At 37.7% G+C, this 11,968-nt stretch overlaps 1 protein-coding gene across 2 annotated transcripts in view; it reads right to left on the reverse strand.

Annotated features, from left to right (window-relative positions):
- BORA (BORA aurora kinase A activator) overlaps nucleotides 1–11,882 on the reverse strand; it is a 31,847-nt gene extending 19,965 nt beyond the window's left edge. The window contains exons 1-5 of one of the 2 annotated variants that reach the window (XM_036301816.1): nucleotides 11,748–11,882; nucleotides 10,669–10,834; nucleotides 8,559–8,665; nucleotides 5,206–5,251; nucleotides 1,868–1,949 (exon numbers count right to left, since the gene is read on the reverse strand). In XM_036301816.1, coding sequence (XP_036157709.1) covers nucleotides 1,868–1,949; nucleotides 5,206–5,251; nucleotides 8,559–8,665; nucleotides 10,669–10,818 — 385 coding nt within the window. In that variant the 5' untranslated portion in view covers nucleotides 10,819–10,834; nucleotides 11,748–11,882. The remainder of the gene's footprint in view (nucleotides 1–1,867; nucleotides 1,950–5,205; nucleotides 5,252–8,558; nucleotides 8,666–10,668; nucleotides 10,835–11,747) is intronic. The other variant, XM_036301815.1, reaches the window with a different exon arrangement.
- Between the last annotated feature and the right edge of the window lie 86 nt (nucleotides 11,883–11,968).

Here is an 11,968-nt window from a genome sequence, read left to right on the forward strand (position 1 = left end):
CGATGGGGATGTTATGGCTCTACCCCATCACACACAGAGCAGGGCCCGGGGGGTTCGGGCGCCGCACCCTGTCACACACAGAGCCGCAGGGCCATCAGGGGGTTGGGGAGCTCCCCCTATCAGGCACAGAGCAGGGCCAATCAGGGGGTTGGGGCGCCTTCCCCTGTCTCGAACAGAGCAGGGCCGATAGGGAGGTTGTGGCCCCACCCCCTGTCACACAGAGCCGCAGGGCGATCAGGGGGTTTGGGCGCTGCCTCCTGTCATGCTGATCCTGGTGCCGGGAGGCCTCAGGGCTCCGCTGATCCCGGTGCTGGGAGGCATATTACCCTTTTACTATATAGGTTAGAGGCCTGGTGCACGTGTGGGGGCCGGCTGGTTTGCCCTGAAGGGTGTCCTGGATCAGGGTGGGGGTCCCCACTGGGGTGCCTAGCCAGCCTGGATGAGGGGATGATGGCTGTTTGCAGCTGGTCACACACCCTTTAGGGTGGGGGTCCCCACTGGGGTGCCTGGCCAGTCTGGGTGAGGGGCTGAGGGCTGTTTTCAGGCTGGCGGGTGACTGAAAGCTCCCAACCGCTCCTTTTTTTCTTTTTTTTTTTTTTATTCTGGGCCAGCTTTAGCTCTGAGGCTCCAGTTCTTAGGCCTCCGCTGCTGAAAGCAGGTATCTGGTTTGTTTCGGTTCTATAATCGAAACACTGTAACAACTCCAGCTCTGAGATCCTGGCTGGCTGAAAGCAGGTCTCTGAGGTTTTGTTTAGCTTCTATATTTGTTACAATGTTTCAAACTGCAGGCTCAGAGGCCGGCAAGGCAGGCGGGCGGGGAACGTGGGTTTCCACCGTCACTGAAGCAAGCAAGCCTCATGTTAGTTTCAAGCTGCCTGGCTGCCGGCCGCCATCTTGGCTGGCAGTTAATTTGCATATCACCCTGATTAGCCAATCGGGAGGGTAGCGGTCGTATGCTAATTACCATGTTTCTCTTTTATTAGATAGGAGGATATATACATATATATATATATATATATATATCTACATAGATATATATAGATATAGATTACAGCTGACATTCAATATTACTAGTATATTAGTTTCAGATGCGCAGCACAGTGGTTAGACCACCCGTGGGCAAACTACGGCCCACGGGCCGGATCCGGCCCGTTTGAAACGAATAAAACTAAAAAAAAAAAAGACCGTACCCTTTTATGTAATGATGTTTACTTTGAATTTATATTAGTTCACACAAACACTCCATCCATGCTTTTGTTCCGGCCCTCCGGTCCAGTTTAAGAACCCATTGTGCCCCTCGAGTCAAAAAGTTTGCCCACCCCTGGGTTAGACATTTATACATCTTACAAAGTGATCCCCCTGATAAGTCTAGTACCCCCTGATACAACACACAGTTACTACAACATTGTTGACTATATTCCCTATGCTGTACTTTACATCCCCCATGACTATTCTGTAACTGCCAATTTGTGGGAAGTCCCATTCTTTTAATATAAGCTGCAAGCAAACCTGCTCCAGATGAAGACACAAAACCTACACTCTGCTCTGGAAGGACTCACTATCTCTATATTCAACACCAACTATTTCTGCATCTGTAGATCATCTATGACCATCATTATATAACTGATTTTCACAATGGTCATGAAGAAAAAGTTAAATTCAGAATACAATGGCCCAAAAACCCAAATTCAGTAAATATTAGTTAAATTTTGAATTCTAACCCTTAAATAGTTAAATCCTCAGAAATTTAATTTATAGCAAGTTCCTTACCAAAGCAGGTAAACTAGCACTTCACTATATGTTGTTTTACATTCACTGATTTTTATAATTTTATGCTTCTTATTCATATGATTTTTAGTACACTCACATTTACTGGAATGATACTCTGAAACCTGTTTTCCTTCATGATCAGTCCAAGGAGAGGGCACAATGACATCCTTAGTGAAAAACTAGTAAGATAAAAGTCATATAATTAGACATAAATTTCCCCCAAAATATAATAAGGTACCCATGTTATTTTCAAATAATAAAAAACATTACATACTGACTTAATAGTTATAATTTAAAAAATTAAGATTTAAAAGCACAAATGACCAAAGGTGAAATGGAAGAAATTTAAAGTATATATAAAGAGAAATCTTAATACTGTAAATCAACCACTTAAATTTGAAACTTGCATATTAAGCTAAGGTATTTAGCATAGAAACAATATTTTTAATTTCTTCCCCAATTGTTTTTGGTGGAGAATGTTGACAAAAGTGAGGATGAAGAAGAGAAAGAAATAAATGGAGATAGTCATATACAAGTAAGCCAGTATGAGTGGTGTGCTGGAGCTAGTTTCTACGGGCTCTCAAAATCTAATTATTAAATTTTCAGGAATTTTGTGCAAAGTTAATATTAAAAATAAAATAAGCTGCAAGCAAATCTGAGTTATAGAAATGCACACTTGAAACCTATGTGATCTTTTAAGCAATGTCACCCTAATAAATTTAATTTCAAAAATATTACAAAAGAATTCAGGACCAATGTTAATATGCTCGTAACTGGCTAACTCTGGGTGGTAATATTTGTTATGTAATTTCAGGAGTTTGTCATGTGTTTTTCCCTAAAATCAAATCAAATCAAATTGTTTGTTATTAAATATTATCAAATTTTAAAAATGGTATAAATTCATAAATTATATTAAATAAATTATATTAAAGGTAAAGATAATACTCAAAATCATCACTTGCTAACTATTTTATTACATTACCAATATCTATGCCCAAGGTTATGTTTTTTGATCTGTCTGGTGGAACTCCTACATATAATGATATATCATTGCACTTCTTTTCCCATTCAGTGATATAACATTAGTAACTTAAAACTGGCCGCAGTTGGAATATTTACATCATAATAGCAGCAACCACTAAAACTCATACTCTTCCCATAACCAAATGGCCAGTTTTTACACCAGCACTCCACTGGCTAGTATAATCAAATGGAGATAGAGCATTTGGATATATGTCTTTCCTTTTTCATTCTAGAAATAAAATTAAGCCAAACACTGTATTCTTCCTTTTCCTCTATGTTTTTGCAGCAACTCTTTGTATTTTGCTATACCTATAACAAAGAACAAGTTTGCTAAACTACCTATAATGCATGAGGAAAAGATGTAAAGGGGAGTGGGGGGAGAATGGACAGAGATTATGATATAGTTAATTCCCAGAAGAAAAAAAATAAAGGACCCAAAAATTATGCATAAGACCACTCAAAATAAAAGACATACAAATCCAAATAACATGACAAATTTTTAAAGTAGTAAGAGTAGCACAAATTAAAAGGTTGGTAATAACCAGTATTGCAGATATGAGAAAACAGAAAGTATCATAATGTAGTTGGAGTAAAAATTGGTACAACCTTTTCGGAGGGCAAGATGGCAAAATATACTGAAAGTGAAAACTCAAAGCCTCTGACTTAGCAAGTCCATTTCAACTACACAAATACTTATATCCAATGGTGTTCACTGAAGCATTATGATAGAAAAACACTGAACACAACCTAAATAAATATCAATAGAGGCCGGGTTAGGTTATGATACATTCATACAATGGAATACTATGGTATTACTAAAAATTGGTATATGCTGATAATGAAAAAAAGACTAATAAAAATTATTAAGAAAAAAAGATTTAAAAAAATATAAGGATGATCCTACATGTGTAAAACACTTAAAAACTACAATCTATTGCATGCTAAAATTAATGTGTAAGTATAAATGTTCCAGTAGTTACTTTTAGGATGTGGGATGAATACCTGGTTTTCATCCAGTATTTTTTATTTGCAGTTTGAACTTCCTTTTTTTATAATATGCGTGTATTTATTCTATTTCAAATATGTCTATATATGAAAAAATTTAAGCTGTTTAATACATTGACCCTAATCTTTACTATGACTTTATTTTCTTAAGTCTGATGAATTTTCTTTTAAAGTTGAGGGTTCTAAAAAGAATGCATATTTTCCAAAATGTTGGGAAATGGGAAAGAGTCTGAGAATATTCAACTGGGGAGGAATCAAGTGATTGGGTCAGAATGAAAATTTTGAATTACTAGGTAGATTACAAAGTAGATATTGTTTGGAGTAAGGCCTGTGCAATTATTTTTTAACAAACAGGCTATATATGAAATACAAGATGACAACACTGACACTGCAAAAATAAATGCAAGAACTGGAACATTTATACTTACACATTAATTTTAGCATGCAATAGATTGTATTTAAGTTTTAATAGTTTTTAAGTATAGCTGATGTCTCCTGGGGTACAGAAGAACCAAGTATAGCTAAGGAATAGAGGTGGGTAGAGGAGGCTAGCGAGGGGAAAAGGAAAAATAAGAGATGTCGCCATAACATAAAGAATTTGAGGAAATAACTAGATAAATAGCCCTTACTTATACTCTAAAACAGGGGTCCTCAAACTTTTTAAACAGGGGGCCAGTTCACTATCCCTCAGACCGTTGGAGGGCTGGACTATAGCTTAAAAAAAAACTATGAACAAATTCCTATGAGCACAGCGGCGGCAAAAACACCCGGCGGGCCGGATAAATGTTTTCGGTGGGCCACATGTGGCCCGCGGGCCGTAGTTTGAGGGCCCCTGCTCTAAAAGTTCAGCAAATAAGCAAAAGTGAAAAACTCATTATTTTTATTTTAAAACACCCTATTTGTAAAAACACCTTTTCTACTGATCAGTAAGACATTTTACTTCATTAAATATATTGCCTTAAAAATCCAAGTATTAACAACAACAAAAAACCACTACCAATGCCAATCTAGATTTTCATAGCCTAAAACTTCCTCTACATAAACTCCAACTTGAAACAGAAGTTTGTGCTACTCAATATTCTGAAGGCACAAGGAAGGCACAAACTGTGCTATACCCTGAGAATGAAAAGATGAATGAAGCACAATATAAGGCAAAAAAGAATTCAGTCTAGGGAATAAAAGCAATAACTCAATCATCACAATAGTATAGGTAAGTATGAGGTGTTGAAATAGCTGAAAAACACTGGTCTTAGGGGAGAACAGAGAGGCACTAATATAGCTGGGGATGGGCAGGTTGGTGTGCTGCTAGGACAGTAAAGGGTTTGAAGGAAGTCTTCCTAAAAGAGGTGACATGCATGGGAAATTGATGCTTAACTGCTTTAATGATCAGTAACAGTTTTAAGTTACCTCTTCAATGGCTTTTTGTCTTTTGTCTTCCACATCTTTATCTATTCTATACAAAGATAAAGAAGAAAAATAACCAGGCCATTACTTTAGCTGATTGAACATTTAAAATAATAACCTTTAAAAGAAATAACTTCTCTTGAAAATTGGCAAATGTTAAGCTCATTTTAAAAGAAAAATTGGAATCATATCACATTTAGTTAATGATATTATTTAGATATTCAGCATTGCACTGTTAGGCTTAACTCCCTCTATTCCATTCACAGTTGGAACATTTTCTTTTAAAAGGCTTATATTGATAATACTTTACAAAAGTTGCTATTTACAGCATAATGGAAGTAAGTTGAATAAACTTCATCTTTTAATCACAACATATTAATATTTCATTCCATAGAAATATAAAAATTGTCAAAACTCATTTTTTTCAATTATAGCAAGTTTATCATAGTCATAATTTTAGAATCAACTCTTATTCTGAAATAGAAACTATCACCCTTAGACAGCTGAATAGGCAAAAATATTAAAAATGAAATAAAATATCAACAAAAAACTTTGTCCGAATGAATTTTTTCACTTTGATACAATAAGCAATTACAGTAACACAAATTTATCAGCTGAGATATAACAAAAAATGTAGGGTCTCAAGCACAAGGCATATACTTGCCAAAGGACTCAGCAGTTAGCCTTGTAGGACCACTTCTTTAATCTGTTCCAGGAAAGAATATTTGCTTTTCATCAATAAATTAGTAAGTCACTTTTATCTCTCAAATTTTTTCATGTATATATGTTTGTGGCTTAACAAAGCTTATATAATAATGTATACATTTCAGAAACTAAAATCAAGTGGATTTTTCAATAAAGGAGTTATGAGAAAGACTTCAATGATAATCCTCATATCCCAGCTTGAACAACAGTCATTTTGAGGATAACTCAATCCCATCATGAACATAACCAGGTCAAAATGACAGTACGTAATAGCTTATAGTATTAGTAAACCCTGATCTAGCATGCCTCTTTCAGAAATGTTTTGTTGTTTCATTAGAGGGACTTTAAGGACTTGAAATATTCAGGTAACTGCTGGAAGCGGACTATCAGTTTGGCTAAATATTGTAGGGCCAGATCATGGAAGGTTGTAACAAGTCATATAGGGTACAGTATCCTGACAGTATGTGTACATGTATTACAGAACACTGGCATGATGCATATAGGTTACAGGTATGCCCTGAATGGATTCTTGGAGGAGGAGAAGGCATTCAGGACTGTTTACCTTCTGTATGGGCAGACTCATTTGTTTACACCAGTGTGCCTTAGAGTTATTTTTTTATGTGTAGCAAGGCATGAAAAGGGTAGGAAGCAATGCATTAGGGAACTTGAATTAGACAGGAAGAGACACTGAAAGTAATTGCTAAGAATGAATCAGCCTGTTTTAAAAGTATACTCACTAACTGTGGTAGGAGCCATAACCATTCATGGAATTACATTAGTAAGTTAAATTAAAATTACGGTGTTTTCTCACTCTTTACCCCTATTCTGTATCTACTGGTTTACACCAAGATCCATAAACCTACCCACACAATGCATCATTAATTAGTAAGTATAGAAATAACTTTGGTTAACAGTATTGTTAACTCTAGAGGGCAGGAATAATATACTATACTTCTTCAGTGTGTTCCTCGCAGTGCCTCAGTGCTCAATAAATATCTCTTGACAGTTTACAGTTTTCCATGGTTGCATATATAAAGAGAAGAGGCAAAACAAAGCATACAGTTTGTGTGAAATAAAAAATTAGTCATTTGTGAATCACTTGCTTTTAGGTAGTCTTTTCACCTCTTTCAAAGGTATTTAGATTTAAGTTAAAATTCTTTTATGCTCATTCCCCATTCTATTCCTTTCTACAACACTTTAGATAGACATAATTAATTAAGAATGAATGGTCATCAAGTTACCAAGCCAAGACAAATATTTGCAAGAGCATCTCAACATGTGTACATCTTTGAGTGAGTGAATTTTAATTGGAAAAGAATTACCTATTATTTTGGACTAACAACACATGAATCTTAGGACCAAAAGTTAAAAGCTGGTCATACTATTCAAATTTTTCAAGTAAAAAAAAAATTAGACTATGAAACTGACAACAAGTCTCTCAAACTCTTAATGAAATGTTATCTGTCATTTGTAATTACAGATTATTGCAATCTATATATATAAAAGCCCAACGACTGGAATGGAGAAACAACCATAACGACCGGTGGCTATGACGCACACTGAGGCAGCCAACCAGCCTGATACAGGCCCCAATCAACCCCCAACACGCTGATTGGGGGCAGAGCCGGCCAACCGCCCGCGTCTCCTCCCTGCCTCACTGGCCTGGCCCAATGGGGCCCCATCAAGCCAGGCCAGCTGGACCCCACCTGTGCACAAATTTGTGTACCGGGCCTCTAGTTTGTAATAAAAAAACTAGGTCTATTCTACCAAAGAAGTGCATATTCTCATTACACGAGGCATCGTTAAGCATCACAAGTCAGAGGAACACTAGTGCTTGGAAACCTACACAATACATCAACAAAGAAGTTAAGGCTCCTCTGATTACTAGCTCGAATTCAAGACAATATAATCCAGATCCCCAAATATCCTATGTCAAAGTTGGATGATGTCTATAGAAGCTCTTTCTGTTGCTAAAAGATACTCTTCCAGCCCTGGCTGGCTTGGCTCAGTAGATAGAGTGTCAGCCTGCAGGCTGGGGGATCCCAGGTTTGAGTCCAGTCAAGGGCACATGCCCGGGATGTAGGCTCCATCCCCAGTGGGGGGGCGTGCAGGAGGCAGCCAATCAATGATTCTCTCTCATCATTGATGTTTCTAACTCTCTCTCCCTCTCCCTTCCTCTCTGAAATTAAATAAATAAATAAATAAATAAATAAATAATAAAAGATACTCTTCCAGTCCAGTCCATGTGTCTTAACTTGGTAAGGCTTCTCTAAATTCATGTGTCAAAGAAACAGCAATATACTTTACCCTACACCACCAGAAAAACAAAGCAACAATTCAATGGCAAAAGCCACTATCATGTAGACATGCCCTTCCCTCTTCCAAGTGCTGAGGAGGCAGAGTTGTCCCGTAAGTGGCTGAGAGAGAAGGTTACCTCTAAAAGAAAAGGACTCCTACCTAGATTTGGAACTGTTTGCAGGAGAATCATTCTGGATGTAGTTCTTTGAACTTACTCTTCATTTAGATAACATAAATCTGTATCACAATTTTTCCTCCGATATTTTTACATATAAAAATAAAACTTTGGCATTTCCTTCTCTCTTCACGTGAGGGTATGTTATTACCCTTCAGTGCAAGAAGGGAAAACTTACCGAGAATGACTTAAATACAAAGCTTGACGATGAATGTCTTCTGGGTCTATTTCTACAGGATTTATTACAGCTAGTTGATCAATAGACCATCTAAATTTCCCTGGAGTCTTAATAAAAGAAAGTGAGATTATGAATAAAAGCAAATTAAAATAGTTCATCAAAGTGCTAACCTATGTCAACTTCAAAAATAATGAGAATGGTTATAGTATAAAAATATCTTACACTTTATATTTACTGTATTTATTTATTTTCAATTTATTTTTTCCATCACCTCATATTTCTAAATCTGATTATATCACTAAATAAATGACAAGTGGTAATCAAATCACACTATATATTGACTCGACTGTATCTCTTTTAAAATATCAAATCTTCCCTCTGGGTGATTTTTAAAATTACATAATAATAGGATTCATAGTAGAATATTAGAGGTATAGAAAATCTACAATTAACACTCACCAGTGATGTCCAAATAAAAGTAAAAATCTCTTAGTTACCTAAGGTCTTTATTTTCAATAAGAATGAACTGAAATTAAAGTCCTAACTATAGAAGTGCCTGCAAAAGCTCATAAAATAGTTGATCCATAAAATAATTACGAATGGTAACCACTGCTTCTTTCTATATCCAACTATCTAATTAAACCAAACACTTATTCACTGGTTGATTCTTGTATGTGCCCTGACTGGGGATTGAACCCGCAACACTGGCGTATTGGGATGATGCTGTAAACAACTGAGCTACCTAGCTAGGCCCTAAACTGTAATTCAGAATATATTTTTGACAAATTCGGGCTTAAAAACCTGAGATACCATACACTCTGGCTTTTAGGGTGAAGTTGGAGTCATTCCATTATTTTTATTAAGACTAACAGATAAACTAAGATTTAATATGATTTAAATAAAATGAGGTCCGAGTAATGAATCAATATACATTGTATAAATAAAACTTCCCTCTACATATCTACTTCAAACTGATATGAACAAGTAGCATAAACAGCCACACAATTTGCAGTTTTCTAGATAATTTACTAGATTTGAAGATCAGACTTCAAAAGAAATTCTCCAGATAGCCGGTTAACAGTAAAATAAGCTAAAGTGATTAAGCATTCCCTAATCCCCTTCCATATCACCCTTGTGCTTAACCACTAGTCAGCACATATATTCTTTTGAAGTTGCTAATGTCGTTGTGTCTATTCCATAATACAATCTGCAAGCTATGAAATGGTTGACCAAAACCCCAAAGAATATTAGTATTTCATGGAAATTACATGAAATTCAAGTTTCACTGGCCATAAGTAAAGCTTTATTGTTTCTATATTGCCTATGACCACTTTTGTGATACAAGGCACAGGTGAGTAGTTGTTACAATAACCAGATGGTCAGCAAAGCCTAAAATATTTACAGTTTGTAGGAAAAAGTTTGCTGACCCCTGCATTAGAGTATAAACTCCTTTGGAATTTGTGTCTAATGACCCTGACTTGTTTGCAGTGTAATCTCTATGCCTAGCACTGTATCTGACACATAGCAGCCTTCAAATAATGTTTGCTGAATAAATGAGAGTGGATAACTAGATAACACAGCTTCTTCTCAAATATGGTATCTATATTTATATATCACCAACCATAGACAGCACAATTGCAGGAAGCTAACATGTAATCTACTAAAAAAAAAAAAAAAGAGAGAGAGAAATGGTAACTTTAAAAACTCCTAGCTAAGTTGTTTTTAGCTGAAACATTAGATTATAATGAACATTACAATTAAAAAAGTACGTTCTAAGTAATATATGCTCCATGGTAAATTTCCCCTTACTTTGTAAAGAAAGATATTTTTATTTAAAATTATTTGTAGCCCTAGCCGGTTTGGCTCAGTGGATAGAGCATCAGATTGCAGACTGAAAGGTCCAGGGTTCCATTCAGGTCATGGGCACATGCCCAAGTTGCCGGCTCCATCCCCAGTGGAGAGCGTGCAGCAGATCAATGATTCTCTCTCATCATTGATGTTTCTATCTCTCTCTCCCTCTCCTTCCTCTCTGAAATCAACCTTTATTTCTAAATAAACAAATAAATAAATAAATAAAATTATTTGTGAACACTAGTCAAGAACAACTTACTGGTAATTTTGTTGATTTAAAAACAGGACTGGAGACAGTTTGTTCATGGAGATTACAATAATCACCAGGACTTTCAAAAGGATTTAAAATAGGGATCCTTCCTGGAGTTTCCGGTGTTATTTGCATTTTTGGTTCTTTGCCATCTCCCATAGCACAGAGAAGAAAACTAAAAAAGAAGTCAGAAGGACATACAATAGAACTACAAAGTTCCATAGACATTCATTTTGATAATCAAAATGTATTCAACAAACAATTCTCAAAATTAACTGAAAACCTGACGCTGTTGGAGCTAGTTTATATAGTTTATCAAAAGGCATCACATACATTTTCTCAAGGGATCCTCCCAATAACCTTGAAACCCAGAACAGTCGGCTATTAGTGATATCATTTTATGAATTAAGCTCAGAGAACTTAAATGGCATCTAAGTTAACAGTTAACCAAATGTGAAGATGAGTTTAGGTCTGCTTTCACCGAGGCAACTAAGTGTTATAAGAGGCACAAAATTCCTTCCAACTAGAGGTCTTACACCTATATTAAGAGGTCTTACACCATGGTATTAAGTCTCTAAACACGCTGAACATCTTTCGGATATCCCAGCAATTCCCCATCAAGCTGCAGTTACTACACAACAATTATTTACAGCAAAGCAAGAGACGACAGAGCTTGTGCAGGTGAGCCTTCTGGCACATCAGCCCCGTCAAAGAAGTATGACTGATGAGAGAGAGACAAGAAGTTAACCGCCTTTGGCTGTCTCCTCGCCCTCCTTTCGCTAAGAGCCCCAGGGCAGCAGACGAGACTGCATGACTCCAGGCAGAGAGACCTACAAAGCGAGGGAGAGAAGAATCCACTTCTTGGGAGGCGGAAGCGCAGCTGGCTTCCTGGGTGGAGAGCGGAGGACACGCACACCTGTCACCTCCACGCCACGCTACCGCTCTTCGGTGGTGCCCTTCGGTTCAGTCCCTACTCCCCTCGCCGCTCCCATTCATCCCGGAGGGAGCGGGCAGGCGGGGCCGCAGCCGGGCAGAGCGAGCTCTCCAACCCGAGGAAGGCGCAAGGCCAGGAACTACCAAGCACGTACCTAGCGGAGCGTGTCAACAGGAAGCCCCCCGAAGGCGGCTCCAGCGCTCCCGAGGGCCAGGCTGCTCCCACCACAGGCGCCGACTCTTTAACTCCCCGCTTCCGCGCTGTCACAGGCCAACCAGGCACGGGCCTGGCGGGCGGCCGGCCAATCGCGTCGCGCCGCTGTCCGCGAACCAGCCAATCGCGTCGAGGCGGCGGAGTAAATTCGAATGGCAACTC

This window comes from Myotis myotis, unplaced genomic scaffold (assembly GCF_014108235.1).
Source record: "Myotis myotis isolate mMyoMyo1 unplaced genomic scaffold, mMyoMyo1.p scaffold_m19_p_3, whole genome shotgun sequence".
Classification (NCBI taxonomy): domain Eukaryota; kingdom Metazoa; phylum Chordata; class Mammalia; order Chiroptera; family Vespertilionidae; genus Myotis; species Myotis myotis.